Below are 18,905 nucleotides of genomic sequence, written 5' to 3'. Positions count from 1 at the left end.
CCTGAACAGCTTCTGGAGGGATAAACACGGCTGCTGTGTCTAATCGCTATCTCTGCTGATTTGCTCCTTAGCGTGCCATGTTGTGTTACTGAGGGCTTTAGACTGAAGCTGAAGTTTAGGTATGTGGGAATACATGCAATTATGAGAAAAGTGCAGCTTTGGAAATTTGCAGCAATTTTGGGGGGTATATGCAAGTCTGGATAGTCCTGGCAGCCCTCTGTTTCACATGCTATTGACAGAAGCTGTTCTTAGCATCATGGGGGTGACTTTGGCTTAGAACAATTGGGGGTAGAGTCTGGAGATTGAAAGAGCTGTAAAATTTATAAATATACTGTGATAATTGCATTTCTGTTTTCCTTTAGGCTGGAATGATCATTGATAACGGCGTTAAAACAACCCCAGCCTCTGCCAAGGACAAAAGACCTATCCTGACTCTGATTTCTGGGAGGTAAAGTGTTTTGCATAGCTTGATTTGGAAAAGACTTCTCTAAAACACTGACAATTACCCCAGGGAAGCTCACAAGAATCATTGCAATGCCTTTGGGGTCGCTCTTTTTGAGGGAAGGTCTTCACTTAGATACACCTTGCCATTTCTGACTTCATCTCTCCATTCTCCTTTATAAGGGACCCTCAACACCCACACCTTTCTGGTTTCATCCTTGTTCTTTAGCTCTGAGCTGAGCTGGCTTGGATATCACATCTGCTGTAGGGTGTTCCATTGATTTTTGAATTTTTTAGATAAGGAAGAAAATTCACTGCCTGGTCAACAGTCCCTCTGGGCAGGAGTTGCTGCAAGAGTTTCTTAGGAATAAGAAATTTGAGTATTCCTTGGGAATGCTATTAATTTTGTTCATTCTTTTAGAACCTGCTTGAACAGGGAGTGCTTATGCCATGCTTTGATTTCAGATTTCAGTCTAGTTCCAAATCTGACACTGCAGTAACAATCACGATGAAATACACAGAGCTATTCTCCATTTCTGCTGCTGTGCACAGCCTCTCTGTGGTCTAATGGAGTAATTTAGAAATAATGGAAGCCTCCTTGTAGACTAGATCATATCAGCAGACCTAGTGTGGTCTGGTGGCTTCTGAGAACCCACTCTCTCCCCAGAGCTGGCCCCAGAGGAGGCTGATGAAAGGGCTGCACTTGCACCCTTATATCTCATCAGAGGTTAAGTCTGGCTCTTAGTTACCAACCCCCAGACATGTAAAAGGACTTAAATACTCTCAAATGTCATTGTTTCTTTCCTAACAGACCAATTGCCTCCAGTTGCACCCTAACTTACATTCCCCCACAACTGCATTTCTTGATAGAAGAAACCATGTAAGGAATAGAAACCTGCTGAAAGCCTCTGCTCAGCAGGAGAGAATGACAACTCTATCTCCTTCTCATCTCTGGGGTGTGGGTTACCCAGACTACTGTAGTAAGCATTACTGGGGTGGGATCCATCTTCCTTCCCAGGAGAGCCCAGCCAGGAGCTCAGATATCAGTTATCCACATCACCCTGGCTAGCAGCTGATGCTAAAAGATGTTCAAAAGGGAATGTTATTTACATTATTTAAATGCTCAGTTAATTGAAGTGATTAATTCAATGGTAAAAGTAGCTGCTAAAAAAATAATTTAAGAGCAGCCTGCTCTTTGGAGCCTGATACTGCTTTTCCAAGCAGCTGAACACGTGCCTTGGGGAGCTGCCTGCTGCCACAGGCACAGTTAGTGGTTAGAAAAGGCAATTTCTCCCCTGCCATACAAGGGCAGGAATGGCCCTTGGAAGGCAAACAATTCATAATGCACTCATGGTTGTGCTCGGGGATTACCCAGCAGCACAAACTGCAGCTCAGATTATTTATTCCATTTTCCACCTTTCACGTGACAAGACTGAACTGAATAAATGACTGAAGTTGGGCTGGCTGAAGCAAACTGTGAGCTAGGCTGGACAGTGACAGAATTGGAGAGATTATTCTGCATTCAGTAACAGCATTAAATGTCCAAGTCAAGTTCTGGACCCTGTAGTTATCATGGATGTGAATGAAATTGGAATCCATCTCAAAATATGTGTACTTAACAATGCCTGGGGAATTCACAAGAGCTGATACTAAATCTGTCTCTGAAAGTAAATTCACAGTGATGAAGCTGCCAAAGCAATATTCATTTATTGGAACCCTATCAGCCTGATGCTCAGTTTTAGATTGATATGATGGCTTATTAAGCAAAGCAAAGTGCTATTGAATATCTGTTAGCAATTTGACAGCTTGGCCTCGCTTTCCATGGTGAGGAATGAATTTTAATCTCTGGACCATCCTTTGCTGGCACTGAGTTGGATACTCATCTGTCAGGTTTTCTAAGCTGTGCAGTGTGATGGAGGATGCTCCTCCAACAGCAGAAAGGAGCCTCAGGACAGGGGAAATGACAGCCAAGCTCAGCATCACCTTGCTCAGATCCTGTGGCCCAAGCAGCGGCTGTCAGGGAGCAGCTGAGGGCACACATTGCTGCAGTTTCTGCTTCTGTCTGCTTTTTTTCACCAAATCAGGCCAACATTTCATCATACTGAGAACTTCAGGGTCACTAAATCTTGTATGTGTGTCCTGTGTAGTGGGAGTAGTGAAGGACATACTCTCAGCCCCTCTCCAAGATTTTCAAATTCCTTTCCACAGCAAGAAAAATTTGGCAGTGGTACTCATGGCCACAGTATAGCCAGAGTTAAGAGATAAGAATGCTCAAAAGGGAAAACAAAAGGATATTTATCTAAATAACAGGAACATGCTAAAGGATAGCTGTAAGAGATTAAAAATAAATATATCTGGAACTTTTGGGAGCAATAATAAACTTTCCATGCTTTCAGCAATATATCAGCAATACAACACCGGAATGGTGAAAGGAAACTTGGAGCAGGTCTTTACAACTGCCTTGCCTGGACCTTCCTTCCCTTGGCAGCTGGGCCTGGCCACCACAGCTTGAGCAGACACGCTACGTGGATGGAGAGTGGTCCCTAAGCTGTTCCTGAGTTACCATGAAGCAGATGTTCAGGCAGCAAGGCCACCTTCCCTCTCCAACCAACCTTTCCTCTCTCCCTCTGCTTGCAGGTACAGCCCCCACAAGGATGCTGATCCTCTGAAGCCCAGGGAACCTGCAATAATTGAGGGCTTTATTGCCTACAAGAATCAGGATCACGGGGCCTGGCTGCGAGGTGGAGATGTGTGGCTGGACAACTGCCAGTGAGTTTTGCCTTATTTCAACTCTCAGAGTTCAGCCTGGTGTTTATGGCGAGCATAGCTGTGGTTCAGACTATTTGTATCGCTTTGCACCTTTCATATGGCCAGGATTGAAATGAAGATGAAATGTTAAGCCACCACAGGCATTATTTTACACAAACAAAACCTGCTTTGTCTGAGCTGAGGATGCCTCAGGTTGTTTCTCTTTGTGATGCTGACCAGCAATAAATCGTCACAATACAGACACACAGATGTAAATAACTAAAAATAAAACCTATTTTTTTAAAATATTAAAGATGAAGTGCTTTGAAAAGAAAACAGTGAAATGCACCACCTTTCCTGGCTCAGGCTGGTCACAGATCAGTTTTATGTGGTTCAGTGTAATGCTGAATAAGCAGGTACTGATGGAGCAGACATAAAACTATGCATCCCAGCAGCAAGGGAGAGTCTGGGCAAGTGTGTGTTGTGCTCTTTGAAGGCCATTTCCTGCCCTAGCCAGAGCTGATATTTGTTTTGCACTTGAAAACAGATGATCTGCTGCAGTTTCTGTTTCTGAGCCAGGCTCCTGATATCAATCCTAGCAAAGAGGAGAAGAAGGAAAGGGGTATTGTGATAACCCTGGTGGGAATGGCTGCCACGCTGATATCTGGTGTCCAGTTCCCAGACAGAGCTGCCTTACCTTGGAGTGACCCAAACCTCCTAAAGCAGCCAGTGGGATAAGCTGGCAGCAGAGACCTGGTGAGAATGGGGCTGTAGCAGAACACTCACAAATGTCATATTGAGCAGTGCAGTTTGTGTTTCTTATGAGCCACAAGAATCCACCAGCTCCAGAGCCAGCAAGTGTTGTCCTCACAGATCCCACTCGGGTCACTGGGACATTTGCATTGCTGAATATCCTTTGCCAGGGTGCTAAAACACCAAGTGCTTTATGAGTTTCCAGCAGCAAATCTCTGAGCGTGTGTGAATTGGAGGAAGCAGCCATCAAACTGTAATTGTCTTTATAGCCAGAGCCATTTCCTTTTCTATGGCTAGAATCTAATTTATGTGTCCCATTAACAGGGCCAGCGTTAATGTGGCCTGCAGGGAAGCAAGGAGGCCATAGGGTGGGAAGGGCTGCCACCTACAGACAGCAGCACAGTGAGGGGATCTGCTCCCAGCCACTGCCAGCATCAGGGACAGACGTGGGAGGTGATGCTGGTGTGAAGACACCATCAAGACTGACTTGAACTATCAGGTCGTAGTGGCATTTCTCTAAGCAGCGGTCAAGGACCAGCAGCTGTGATTTATCTTATGCTGAAATTTCAGCAAAATAGAAAGATATTCTAATTTTTTAAAATTATTTTTAATAAGGAAGCTCTGATCTCTGTATTCCTGTTGAGCAAAGAGAAGCCAAGCTGCTCTTTTTTTATCACCTTGCAAAGCTCTTTTATGGAAGCAGTTTGTGAAACATGAAGAGAGGGGAACATAGTGTGTAAGGCAAAGCACCATTAAATAATAAAAGCTGGTTGGAGTTGGAGATAAGCATGATTGTTTTATCTACCAGAGAAAAGTGTGTGCTCATTAGACAAAGGGATAAAGCTTTATCAGGCAAGTAAACTATGGCTAGTAATCACCATCTTAACCCCAGCTGGAGCAGTCAGGTGTGTGTCTGCTGCTTCATGTGATCTGCAAATTCTGCAGGATGTGCCAAGAGAGAAACATCTAAAACTGGAATTTGAACACATCTAAAACTGGAATGGGAACAAGTCTGGAAAAACCCAAGTCCCCCTGAGCACTGTACAGTAATTAATCCCTGCTATTCCCCACCAGTTTACTTGTTGTAGTTTGACATGACAAACCAAAGCGACCCCAAATCTCTTCTGAAGCATCTCTCTTCTCTTGGCAGGTTTGCTGACAATGGCATTGGGCTGACCTTGGCGAGGTAAGGGTGGCAGGGCTGGGCACAGGGCTGGGTGGCAGGGCTGGGTGGCAGGGTTGTGTGGCAGCAGGCAGGGATGTGTGGCAGGGATGGTTGACAGGGATGTGTGGCAGGGCACAGGGCTGGGGCTGGCTGTCATCAGCCCTTTCACCTCCAGCCCTTTCTTCCCAGCGGTGGCACCTTCCCTCACGACGACGGCTCCAAGCAGGAGATCAAGAACAGCCTGTTTGTGGGTGAGAGTGGAAACCTGGGCACGGAGACCATGGACAATGAGATCTGGGGGCCTGGGGGCCTGGATCACCGGGGCAGGACCCTGCCCATCGGCCCGTAAGTTCCGCTCAGCACATCAAAGCACTCACTCACAAATCCAGCCCAGTGTGGTTTCCCCAGCGCTGCTCGGTTTAATAGCCATTACACAGAAAGGATTTAATTTCATGTTTCCCAATCCCAGGGTCCTCACTGTGCAGCTGCTGCTGGCAGGTACATCCTTGCAGGCTGCCAAGACAGATCAAGCTCCTCTTTCCTTCCTTTGCAAGGGGATTTGAGAGGACAGCAAGAGTACTCTGTGCTAGCAGGGCACCTCTGGACGTGTGATCAGCAGTGCTGAGCAGTGAGCTGAGCTCCATCAGCTGCCAGGAAGGTTCATAGAAGCCCCTTCCTAGGCTTGCATGTGCTCATGTGTGTGCTCAGTGCTGTTACTACAGTAGCCCCACAGTGAGCAAACAGCTCAACTGATGCTTTTCTGCCATATTGCAGGCCTCAATTTTGCTGTCAGTAGTGATGCTGGAGACTTATTATAAACTATTCCAATAATGAAAACCCATTCTGCTATGACTCTCCTAATATCCTTTACACATATGTGGACATATCTCATCTTGTATGTTGTATGCAGAAACTCAGAGCAAATGCACTGGAGCAGGCAGGAATTCTCTCAGGGATCATACAAGGAAGGGATCAAATTTATTTATCATAAGTGAAATTTGAAATGTCTTATCTCTTAAAGATCTTAAGCATCTTGTTCATTTAATTGGTATGAAAATGCTGTCTTCTTTACCTTGCAGCTGATATCAGAAAAGGCTGGTAAAGATTAATTAATGTGCCCCGTTAACTCTTCTTAGCTCTATAGATTGTAGGACCTTTCCTTGTTTTCAAAAACGTTTCTTTTATTGCAGTTGATTTGCAATGCTTCTTTCCACATCCCTTTGAAAGATGTGGTGGGACTTCTTTTAGCCCCGCCATTACTCAGCCCAAGGAGTCTGCACAGCTCTGCAGAGTTTCAGGTTTCAGTGCTGCAGAACTCATTTCTGATGGCAAACACAAATTTATTCATCTTTAGCTCAGTCCTTTGGCATTGCTGTTACTTCCTTCCCTGGAGAAGTGCAGGCTAAATAAAGATGATCTGTTCAACACGAGAGAACTTGAGCTGAACTTGCAAGGATAAGAGAGCTGAAAAGAAGGGAAATCCCTTCTCTTCCAAAGCAGGAACTTAGGAGTCATCCTACGGCCTGCAAGAATTGGAAGCACTGTGGGACTGCGCGTGTCTAGAACACATCTCCTGACGCTAACGTGCCATGACCAAGTCTCTCTGAATGCATTCCAGGGATTTCCCCATCCGAGGGATCCAGTTCTACGACGGCCCCATCAACGTCCAGAACTGCACGTTCCGCAAGTTCGCGGCGCTGGACGGGCGGCACACGAGCGCGCTCGCCTTCCGCCTCAACAACGCCTGGCAGAGCTGCCCCAACAACAACGTCACCGCCATCCGCTTTGAGGATGTGCCCGTGAGTCCCCTCCTGTCGGGATCCTTAGCTTGCCAGAATGACCCTGAGATTGTTAAAAGTCTCTTTTCCCAGACCGGCGCTTGAAGAAGGAGTCAGAGCTCCTAATTTCTCAGTCTTGAGGTTGTTTGTTGTATCTTATCTATAAAAAATTTTCTCCTGCCCTGCCGAGGTCCATCCAGCAGGACAGTTCCAGGCACTCTGCCTGCCCCCGGGGCGGTGTTATGTCTTTATACTAAAAACTACATATACAATGTTTGCAATTACTTTCCAATACCTATCACCTATGTTAGACAGTGAGCTTCTACTCTAAACCAATCCAAAAGTGCCAACATCACAGCAGAAGATGGAGGCCAAGAAGGAGAAGGAGAAAGGCTGGACACACCCAGTTCCCTCCATCTTTCCTCCTGAACCCCCGTACCAGAAACCCTAAAATCTACTTTTCCACCCCATGATAACTTCATTAATATTCTACCTAAACTGTTGTGGCTTGCTGATCTTCATGTAAGGTTGGTAATTTGCTCCATGGGTCATAATCAAACCCCCAGGTGTTTTGGGCTCTGTGCCAGGGCTTCTGAGCCCCCTGGCAGGTGTCTTGGCTGTCCTGGATAGCCAGAGGAATGTCCTGGGTCCTGACACCCTCCCAGATAGCCCTCCCTGCCTTGGAGATAGAGCTGTGAGCAAAAAGCAGAAAATCTTGCCCATTGTCTTTGCCAGAAGTTTAACAACAATTAAATGTGATGGGTGCAATAACAAGAAGATCCAAATGTATCCATCAGGTTTGCAGCAAAACAGATGCAGGGATTGTTTAAAAAAAAACCTCATAGCAACAGTGAAGTGACAATAATTTCCATTTCTGTATGGCTCAGAAACTGAAGAATCAGCCCCCCCTCATTTTCAACAGTGGTATAATATTAAAGCAACTGAAGGAAGTCTGTTCTGAAAAGCCTGACTGACCTAGAAGCAGAAAATACTGATTTTGGGGAACAGCCAGTGAAACTGAGCTGATGCAGGATAATTCTGCAGCCCTGCACACTAGGGTAATTCCAGACTCCAGTTCTGCAGACATAAATGAGAGCAGAGTCCAGCCAAAAGGAGTTTGCCAAATTTTGAATTACAGTATGAACCTCTGGGTGCTGGTCTGAGCCCATCCTGGGGCCTGTTCTTTTGAGTTATTTTTGTATTTGCCTGCACAAATACATGCTAACTGTTTCACTGAGGTTCACCTTTAGCAGCTGTTAAATCCAGCTGCCAAACATTACAAACAAATAAATAAAGTGGTTGGGCTGAAATGATTTGTGTTGCCTAATTTTCAAAAAATTAGCAGGCTTGCTCACAGGTCAAGAAAAGTGCTGACCAGCGCCAAATATGATGGGAAAGGCAAAATTCCCCTAAAAGTGTTGGTTGGTCACTCTCACATTGCACAAGGCAGGCTGGTGACATGACATTTATTTATGCTGGATAAAAATATCAGTCAGAAGCTGCCTGAGCAGCCATTTCCCAGGGCTGACTGTTTCCCACATTGGTATGACTTCACATGGCTTGGAACTTTGAGGCTGTGTTAACAATGAGTGAAGTGGCTCTCACGAAATTGCCCCAAGTCCTGAACCTTTGTCTAGAATTTTCAAATAAACCTTCCCAGTGGTGAGGCTGAAATTGTGATTTTTGTTTAGCCTTTCCCCCATGGTCAGCAGGGAAATGTGTGTCTGCTCTGCCTAACAAGTCAAACACACCTTTTAAGTCAGAAAATGGGTAAATTGAGCCAGTAGTGAACAAGGGCATCCTTTTCTTGTACTCTAAGTGATGAATTCCTTTCTGGAGATGTAAATTTGTTCCACTGTTTTGTTTAGATTACCTCAAGAGTCTTCTTTGGAGAACCTGGCCCGTGGTTCAATGATCTGGATATGGATGGTGACAAAACATCAGTTTTTCATGATGTGGATGGTTCTGTATCGGAATACCCAGGCTCATACCTGATCAAAGAGGATAACTGGTTAATCAAGCACCCTGACTGCATTGATGTGCCCGACTGGAGAGGCTCCATCTGCAGTGGGCACTTTGCACAGGTAAGGCTGCTCACCTTGCAGTGTCATTGTCACTTTGGTTTGTTCAAAATTGTGTTGGCACTTTAAAGCTTGACCTGTAGAAATGGACTTTCTTCAGAGTGCTCAGAGTTTGTTTATCAGCATGTCTGCACAGGTGGCTTTGAACATGGGAAATACTGTGGTGTACTTTCTGAAACCTTGGTCTTGGCTGCTGACAGCCCCAACAACTTCTGCCTGAAGCCTCCTGAGAGCTCCGTGGGCATTCACAGATTAATATTCATAAATCCATGGGCTGTCAGCTGGTTATTTTTCCCTGATTTATGGAAGGAAGTGTTGCCCACAGTGTTATGGGAAATGTGCTGATGAGTCGAAATTAGACTTCAGCTTTCATGGTCTTTCATCCTGTGTGTGACCACCAAACCATTCTTCCCACCACAGGAGCCCTGAGTGCTGCTGCCATGAGAGCCCTCACTTTCCTCTGCTGAGAGGGCCTGGTTTTGTCTTGTGTTTTGCAACAGTTGGGTTTTTTTGTGTGCAGTGCCCCTACAGCCAATTTCTAACCACTGAGCTGGGTTTCAGGCTTCTGAAAGCCAGACAGAAGGATCCTTGTTCAGCACAAGTCAGATGTCTGAGGCAGATACTGTCCTGCTGCTGAGGGTTGCAGGGTGCTGTGGAATATCTCAGCCCTGTTGCAGCCTCTGGCACATCTCAGTGGATGAGGAAATGAGTCTTATTTTTTTTCCTGAAAACAGTTTGCTTTGTTGAAAGGGAAGCCTAAGAAATTGAACATAAGTGCACAGCCCACAGGTTCCTGCCCAGCACACAGGACATGCTCCAGCTCACATCTATTGAGAGTATCTGAACCTTTCACTGTAGTTCATTAAACTCTTGGTGATCTCTTTTTTTGTTTGGTTGTTTTTTTGGTTTTTTTTTTTCCCATCCAGATATACATCCAAGCCTACAAGCCAGCCAACCTGAAAATGAAAATAATAAAAAATGACTACCACAATCACCCACTCTACTTGGAAGGGGCTTTGAGCAAAAGCACTCATTACCAGCAGTATCAGCCAGTTGTAACTCTGAGGAAAGGCTACACCATCCACTGGGACAAGACAGCCCCTGAAGAGCTGGCCATATGGCTCATCAACTTCAACAAGTGAGTGAACTGAGTCCCAGCATTCCAGCACAATCATGTAACTGCACATTTCTAATGGGCGAGGTCATCAACTCATGAGCTCTTCCAGAAGGAACATGCCTGTTCCAGGAAGTCCCTTCAGTTCATCTTTTCATGAGCCATCTCAGGTTCCTGTTTCCTCCCCCAGGAAGCTCTGTAAGATAACTCAGTTCATTTTTGGAGGTTCAGAGCTAATTCATTCCTGGTGCATGGAAGTCACAGGTGTAGAAGGCAGAAGCAGATCTGCCCTACATTGCTTAACTAACGCACGGTTGTTATGTCTAATTTGTTTTGCATTAATCCATTCTAAACCATGAAAATTTTAACTGGACAGGAAAAAAACTTATTGTAAATTATTTAGTTTGGCTTCTAGCATGCCCAGGAAAATAATAGTTATGTTATAACTTGTTACAATGTGGGTCTTTGCTATTTTTAGGAATGACTGGATCCAAGTAGGGTTTTGCTATCCTAAAGGGACAACATTTTCCATTCTCTCAGACATCCACAACCGTCTCTTGAAGAAAACATACAAAACTGGGACCTTCTACAGAAGCTCCCAAATGGAGAAACTGGAGCACAGATACCCTACCAAGGGGTATTACTACTGGGATGAGGACACTGGGTAAGACAGCAGGCCTGGCTGGTTTGGACCTTGCTGCTTTGGGAATGCTGCGGGAGCTGGGAGCTGTTTGCCTGATGCCACTAGTGGGGATTGAACCAAACCAGGAAGGTTTTCTGGGGATGTGACCAGTGTTTAATTTTCCTGGGGCTCCCAGGCCTGCCAGTCACTCACAGCATCTGCTGCACTGCCAATTACTCTGGGAAATGCTTTTCCAAGTGAATACAAATTAGAAAAGGAAAAAAAAAAAGAAAAAAGCAAAGTGCTTACCACAAAACTTAACTGAAGACATGCACAGCCCTTATTGTTTTGAACAACAACTGTTTATGAATACCATGACAGGGATGCTCAGGAACTAAGTGCAAAGCCTGTTATTTTAAAGGATTAAAATAATGGGAAAGAAAGAAAGACCTAAAATACAAAACATGTATTTCTATATATGTGTGTCAATATAGAATAGAGCTCAGAAGGTGTTCAGGTGCTATCTGATTTCTTTGTTTTACTTTCCATGAGTTCCTCATTTCTGGGATGAGTTCACTTTTATTTGCATGTGAGATGTTGGGCACTATAAAACACAGGGACGGGGCTGCAATGAAAATTATTGCAAACCATAGAAAAGAGTCCACCAAAACAATATGTTTTTGCACAAAATGTTTGAAAGATGCTGTTTGTTTTTTTTTTTTCCTGCCTACAGGTTGCTGTTTCTGAAACTCAAAGCTCAAAATGAGAAGGAGAAGTTTGCTTTCTGCTCTGTAAAGGGCTGTGAGAGAATAAGAATCAAAGCTGTGATCCCAAAGACAGCTGGTGTCAGTGACTGTGAGGCCACAGCCTACCCCAAGTACATTGAGACACCAATAGTGGAAGTGCCAATGCCAAAGAAACTCTCCAGTGCACAACTGGTAAAACAGCTGATTTCTTATCACATAATCACTGCTCATGTAAATCTGGCATATATTGAGCCCACAGATTTAGTAAAACTTTGTGCCAGGATTGGCATATGCTGTGCCTGATTTTCTGGAATATTTCAGGCAGGTGAAATATGAAACAGATTCTTGCAGTATGTGGAGAGCCATTGCAAGCTCTATGCTTGTTCTTTTGGGGCTCTGATGTGATGTGCTGTTCTTGAAAGCACAGGGTGAAAACTGATGAGCTGGAAGACAGGTTGGTCCAGTGAATGTGATTTTGGAGCCTCCAGCTCCTCCAGGCTGTAAGGACAGCAGTGACACACAGGGGACTGAACAGTAAAGCTGAATTATTCTCATTTATATCATGCATAACACAGTCTCCAGTATCCAGTCTGGTTCTGGGGGAGGAAGTGAGGTATTTATCTGTTATTTGGGTTTTTTCACTCATTGCCCTTGAAACAGGAATACACAGCAAAGCCTTGGAGAATTATGTGTCAGTTCTGCAAAGTAAGAATCACTCTGCCATTCAGTGAAACAGCTTAACTGGTGACAGAATGAGCAGAGAGGTTACAATTGTGCCCAGTTTCATTAGCAATTTAATTTGGCAGGTCAGTGCTTATTATGTAGCTTCCTTGTTGATTGAATTGCAGGGTTTGAAATGTTTTCAATTAAAATGCAGCATTCAGGTAATGGACATTCTCACTAGAAAATCTGTTGGTTTTTTTTTTTTTATTGTAAACAGAAGACCAAGGACCACCTAATTGAAGTGAAAATAGAAACTTACAAGAAACAGTACTTCCACCTGAGGGATGACTTTGCATACATTGAGGTGAGGAAATCCTCTCAATGAACTTAATGGGGTGCAATTCTACACCATTTGCTTTATCTTCATGGAAAACTTGCTTACAAAGTTACCATGGAGAATTAAATTCGAGTAATTTATGCTTTGTATTTTGGGGGAAATAAAAAAGGGGTGTATCTTCTCCTGATAGGCAGGATAGCAGGATCTCAGAGAGCTGGAATTCTGCCCTTTGAGGCAAACAGCAGTCCTATGACTCAAGACTATCAGTGCTTCTCACAGGTGGTTGTTTGCAATTGTGTTACTGTGAAATGAAGGATGTTTTTCCCCCTGCCCAGGTTGATGGTGTCAGGTTTTTCCTCACTGAAGAGGGAATCCAGCTGGTAGTGATTGATGGACACCATGGAAAAGTTGTTGATCGAGTGACATTCAAAAACTCCATTCTACAAGGAATCCCAGCACAGATAGAGAATTATGTCAACAACATCAAAGATCAGTGAGTAAATAATCTGTTCTCACTAAGGTGCAATGTACAAGAATGCTGCATAACACTCATCTTTTTCTTGGACTTTATCACCCAACATGGGCACATGTTGGATTTTATCAGCCAACAGCAGAGCGATACACCCAGTGTAGTTTTGTGCCTGATGGCTCCAAAAGAGCCCAAATGTGTGCAGGGCATGCAGGCAGCAGCAGGATGCACTCTTTGATTCAGGCACTGATTGAGCCCCAGATAATGTGCAGGGCTGCATGTGATTAATAAACTGCAGAGCTACATTTATGTTGTGGGTTATAGACAAATTGCAGAATTAAATTCACAAAGCACTGATCCATACACATGCACACTGCTTGCATTTTTTTACTGCATGTATGCTTTCTCAAATTGCAGATAATTCCACTAATAAAATACATTTCCCTTTGCACATTCCCTGCCCAGGCCTAAAGGCTGGATTATTTTGTATTTTAAGTATGGGCAGCCAGAAATGAAGAGTTTTGGAAATAAGTGATAAGTAGCCAAGAGATGTTCCTGCATCTTGGAGGACAATGGCTTCTTTTGCTGGAGGGAGAATTGGAACCACATCAGAAACCCCATTAACCAAAGGGGTTGTTCCCACATTAGGTTGTGGAATGCTCGTGGGAAGTGAAGATATTTGTTATTAAATCTGTTTGGAAATCTGATTTAATAAAAATATGAGTGCTTTGTTGACAAATGATCTGAAATAGCTGTGGGCAGATTGACAGGATATTGTTCTGGCATTTACTCCAGAGACTTGAGGGAAGCTTGAGCAGAGTGCCATGCAGGTGCAGGCAAATGTGTTTCTACTGTCTTAAATAATTCTAGAGGTTTCAAAAATCACATCACATAGTTACTTCAAGGAAGCATGGTAATTTCTTCCTTTTTTCATATAAAAAATGTGTAGTCTTTTCAGAGAGGCCATCATCCTGCTTTACAAAAATCTCAATCCTGGCTAAGTCCTGTTCCTGATCAGGAATAGTAGTAATAATATTAACACAATTTTTTAAAGAGAAGCATGCTGAAAGGAACAAAAAAGTAAGGTCAACAAAAGTCTCATGGAAGTGAATTTATTCAGGTTTAATCTGCTAATGAAAGAACAAGAAATTGCTTGAGACTTGCTAAGGGCATCCCAGGGAGAAGATGGGTTTCTCTGAGCAAAGCAGGATGGAACTGCAGGTTGGAAACATTTAAATCATCCTAGAAAACCATGTTTAAAAATAAAATAAAAAAAATTACTTTTGTCTGCTTTCTAATGGGTTTTGCATGACTGGAAAAATAATCTATGACCAAACTGTTGGAAAGCATTGAGAAGCATTAAAACTGAAGCCACACAGAGAAAGGAGTTACCAGTGCTCAGGATAAACAAGTGAGGAAGGTGTTCTGACTTTTTACCCATTTACAAATGTCTTTGTTCCCTTCAGCTCCATAGTGCTGGTGACATCTAAAGGAAGATTCATTTCAAGAGGACCATGGACTAAAGTACTGGAGAAACTTGGAGCAGGAGAAGGTTTTAGGTTAAAAGGTAACCAGTTTTTAAAAACTCATTTCTCACCTCCCATTATTCCAGTAAAGGGACCGTTTTTCTGCTTCTAAACTTTGCCTAGCTTGTTTCTATCAGCATGCGCTCAAACATCCTGGAACCAGTAATTTATTTATTCAGAAAGGTTGCATCCACTGCAGCTTTGGTTAACATGCTCCATTTAAAACTGTAAATAGAAAAAACACACTAGCAGTTTTTCTTAGAAGTAAATAATTTATGGGATTTCATTTTCCAGATTGAGTTTAGATAAAAAGACCTTTTAATAATAGAAATATTGAGCTTTTTCACCCACTAAATGCCCCAAACCAGGATTTTTTACTTGTCTGAACTTGTTTTTAGCTGGCTTTCTCTTTAAACATTCTGACTTGATGGCACAAAGCATATTGATTTCAGAGCATCACATATTGCATTAGAATACAGCTCCACATGCACATTGCTGCAATCAGCTCTAGGAGCTTTAGGGATGATTCCATCTGTGCGTGTGTGTGTCACACACATGGCTCTTGTGCACCTGCAGCCCTCCAGCCATGAGGTGTGGCCATGCACACAGGTGGTTTTCTGGCACACTCCAAATGTATTTGCTCTGATTTGCAGAAAAAATGGCTTTTGTGGGCTTCAAAGGCGGCTTCCGCCCCGTCTGGGTGAGGCTGGCCACCAGCGAGGACTCAGCTAAAATCTACCAAGCGCTGCCCATTCCTGTGGTGAAGAAAATGAAGTTGTGAGGACACCTTGCTGTGCCTGCTGGCCGTCAGCACCGCCCCGTGGGACGGACAGACGGACGGACAGACGGACGGACTACTGACCGCTCTGCGCAGGCCTCGCCCGCCTGCATCGCCAGCGTAGCATTTTGTTGTTCTTGTTGCTGTTGAAAAAGAAATCTCACTGTAAGTAGTAGAGTGGCCACGCGTGACAGAAGAGTCACATGTGTGACCGGCGTGTGCTCGGGGCTGGCCAGGCCAGGCTGGCTCAGGGGACACTGAGCGAGGCCTGGGCTGTTCCTGCAGGCCCTGCTCCTGGCACAGACTGATCCTGCTGCTGCCTCTTGAAGGGGAGCTCTTGGTCTGAAGACCATCAAGGGTTGTTGCTTCCACCATCCTCTAAGTTGACTTTTCCTTTTCGGTAGTGCAACTAGCTGCTCGCGCAGACATGGGATGCCAGTTCAAAGACTGGTTGGCAATCGGGTTTGAGTGATTTCCTGGACGCTGGGAAGTGGAACTGGACAGCAAACACTTCCCCATAAGCTTCTGTGAGGTTGGATCAAGCTCTTTTGGGGTGTGTGTTGTACATGCAGCCCACGGCACATAGCTGGGGAAGAAATGACAGAAGGAGTGGACAAAACATGCCAGCAGAGACTGATGGAACCACCTATTCCTGCTTCCTCAGAAAACTGCGTTTTTCCTATGGATCGAGGTGTTTTAATAGTGGCTGTGCAAATATGAAATTTTCCTTCAACAAACAGCTGCAGGCTAGAAGGAGAGCAATGTCAATTAGCACATGTATTTTCTCAGCCTTTCGCATTCAGCCTTTTCCTCTGTACAACAACATCCAGGATCAGTTTATGGCTGCCAGCTAATGCCATCCCAGTTCAAACCTTCCAATTTTTGACTAGGAATACTGGGATTCATCTTATTCAGCATCAAATAGGGTGAGCTGCCCTCACCTTTCCCAGGACATCAGAGGGAACAGGATCAGCCTGCTGTGTGCTGCTTTCTGATCTTGTCTTCAGGCTTAAGATATTATGTCCTGGTCCTCCTGTAAGGGTTACATGAGACCTGGATGAGATCTTTCCAGGTGACTGAAGAATTAAAGTGGGAATCCCAATGCACTAGTTGGATGTCTTGTACCTTCTTTCCCCCTGCTTCAAACAAAGACCTGGGTAATGATGGCAGATCAGAGTGGATCAGGACTTTACAGGGGCATCTCTTGAAGCTGGGATGTTACCATTATATGGTAAAACACTGAAAGCATTTCTGGTGTTCAGTGCTATTTCTGTCAGTTGCCCCAAAATACCACACAGGCGTTTCTGGAGGCTGTGGCTGTTCTTAGAAATCTGAGGGCAGGGGGAAGTGTGAAAGACATCATGACAAGCTTTTAAAGAATGTCAATCTTGCCAGTAAGACTTGGGTTTATTTCCCCACTTTATCTCTGCCTGTCCCTACAGCCACATAAATTATTCTAATTGCTGAGGGCTACTTTGTTTATTAATTAGGTTTTTCTTTTTCCCCACAATATCAAAAATACTACCTTGAAATTAGACTAAAAATCAAGGATTTTGTTTGTCATTCCAAAGGCTGTGCAGATACTGGTTTAGATAAGTTGCTCTGATTGTTAAAGCAAGCATGAACAAAATTTAAGTATACTGTAGGTTACATTCCACTCAAGCCTCTCCTGGGTTTTGAAACTGGAAATGTTCTTTTCAGTCTTACTACAAAATTGTTTTGAATTCACTGAATGTCATGTGTATTGTATTTAACAAGGAAAAAAAAAGAAAAAAGAGACAAGTGTTCCTTCCCAGCTTCCCAACAAGAGCCTGGTAATGAATGCTCCTTAGGCATTTGTGCTGTTTGCAGAGTGAATGGGCAACATTTGTAAAAGGCAAATGAGCTGGGTTGTTTATTCCTGAAAATTCTTATGATAGTTTGGGGATTTTGCAAATTATTCTATGAAAGAGTCAGTCTCACTGGTGTTTCAACTGTGATCATCCAGAACGTTTATCTGATGTCCCATGATGGCCACAGCAGTGCCAGATCCACGAAGTCAAGGGAAGAGACTAACAGGAATTCCCTGGGTCTGTCAGTTTGGGTTATCTAAACCTTTTCCCTGCCCTGACCCAGTGCTGTTGATTGCAGCAGTTTTGGTGGAACACACTTGCTTCCGGGAGATGGACCAAAGCAGAAATATTTCCTTTCTGAGCACTTAGTAGATGGTGGGCAGGAAAGCCAGGCTTGGGATATGCCTGGAGTGGGATTTGCTTTGTACAAGCCCCATTGCTGGGGTTGCCCTCTGCAGTGCTCCACTGGCCACAGCCATTTCCCTTTTCCTCTAAGAGTGCAAGCACCTAGGAGCATCCCACCAGGTGGGTCTGTCCCCTGGACTGCTTTGTTCAGCTTCCAGGAGCATGTTTCCTTTGTGCTGAAGTGTAGCTTCTGATTTTGCTGTTTTGGGACTTCTCAGGGTGAAAGCATAAGACTTGGCTCTAGGAAAAAGCATTTGCTTTTCCTTTCCTAAAAGATCTCACCTTATTAAGAGAGAAAACTTCAGCAGCTTGTGCTGTGATGCTGAGCCTGGCAGGTGGGGCCTGTTTTGGAGCTGGGGAGGGTCCTGTGCTGTGAATTCCTGCAGGGAATCAATCACACAGCCAGCAGAGCATCCTGGCTGTGTGCAGGGAAATGCCCAGGGCTCCTGGTGACAGGTGACGCCCTTGTGTCCTCTGGAGACAGAATGGAGCCTGGTGCCATCCCAGTCACAAGAGCTCTGTGCCAAGTGACTCCTGCTCAGTCTCTGCACGTTCTAGAAGCTGCAATGAACTCTGACCAGTGAATTCCCCAATTCTCATCCCCTGAACGAGCTGCAGTGACCCTCTCTGTAAGGTTTTATTACTGCAGATGTTTCCATGTTTGCCTGCACAGTTGCCATTGGTGGAGTGGGGTTTTTTTTGGTTGCATTTTGTTTGTTTGTCTCTTTGTTTGTTCGGATGTTTGGGTTTTATTGCCTCTGTTCAGTTGCTTGTTTTACCTGTCGCCGAAACAGCTGGTCCTTTTTCGGAGTTAGATGTTTGTACATTTTCTTATAGACTTTCCAATGAAAAAAAAAAAGATATATTTTCTATTAATTTATTACAATGGCACTAAGACAACTAAATTGCAGACATATGAAGCATTTTTACTGGAGTTGAGCATTGTCCAGTTTGTTAAGGAGGTTGGCAATGTGTCTTTTCTGATAATCTGCTTTGCACTTGAAAGCTCTCTATGTCCACAGACCGTGGTGGTGCATTGACTGTCAGGTTTATGATGACAAGAGCTCTTGGGACGTCGTTTCCAAAAGATTGTGGCTTACAACTGAAATAACACGTAGTTGTTTGGAGTACACAATGTTTATCAAAATAAATATTCTGTGCAAATTTCTTATTTTATGTTGTGTTGTGTTATTTAATTTCCCCAGTTATCCCCCCATGTTATGTATTTTCCCCCTGCTTATGTACAAATGGTTCCTGCCATCCCTGATTTTCCCGCCACTGCCTCTCCTGACAGTTGGTTTCCCTGGTTACCCCCTTTCCCCCTCAACTGCCAATCTCCCTTTGTTATATAATTTCCCCTCCCCTGTACACCTTATATGTAAGTTTTTCCTCCTCCCTGGGCCCAGTCAATCACCCCCCACTCCTCCTAGCTTTCTGGAAGCTTCGC

The 18,905-nt window shown here is 44.2% G+C and overlaps 1 protein-coding gene across 3 annotated transcripts in view; it reads left to right on the top strand.

Moving 5' to 3' along the window:
• Positions 1–18,629, top strand: part of CEMIP (cell migration inducing hyaluronidase 1) — a 100,916-nt gene extending 82,287 nt beyond the window's left edge. For all 3 annotated transcript variants that reach the window (XM_058033221.1, XM_058033219.1, XM_058033220.1), the window contains exons 17-29: positions 363–448; positions 3,079–3,210; positions 5,093–5,128; positions 5,297–5,452; positions 6,726–6,906; positions 8,754–8,969; positions 9,893–10,104; positions 10,559–10,744; positions 11,436–11,640; positions 12,389–12,475; positions 12,784–12,941; positions 14,384–14,484; positions 15,097–18,629. In XM_058033221.1, the coding sequence (XP_057889204.1) occupies positions 363–448; positions 3,079–3,210; positions 5,093–5,128; positions 5,297–5,452; positions 6,726–6,906; positions 8,754–8,969; positions 9,893–10,104; positions 10,559–10,744; positions 11,436–11,640; positions 12,389–12,475; positions 12,784–12,941; positions 14,384–14,484; positions 15,097–15,224 (1,884 nt within the window). In that variant the 3' untranslated portion in view covers positions 15,225–18,629. The remainder of the gene's footprint in view (positions 1–362; positions 449–3,078; positions 3,211–5,092; positions 5,129–5,296; positions 5,453–6,725; positions 6,907–8,753; positions 8,970–9,892; positions 10,105–10,558; positions 10,745–11,435; positions 11,641–12,388; positions 12,476–12,783; positions 12,942–14,383; positions 14,485–15,096) is intronic.
• Positions 18,630–18,905: the final 276 nt, after the last annotated feature.

This window comes from Melospiza georgiana, chromosome 13 (assembly GCF_028018845.1).
Source record: "Melospiza georgiana isolate bMelGeo1 chromosome 13, bMelGeo1.pri, whole genome shotgun sequence".
NCBI classification, from domain to species: Eukaryota; Metazoa; Chordata; class Aves; order Passeriformes; family Passerellidae; genus Melospiza; species Melospiza georgiana.
The sequence above is the reverse complement of the archived record's forward strand: the minus strand, read 5'-3'. Positions and strand labels throughout refer to the sequence as shown.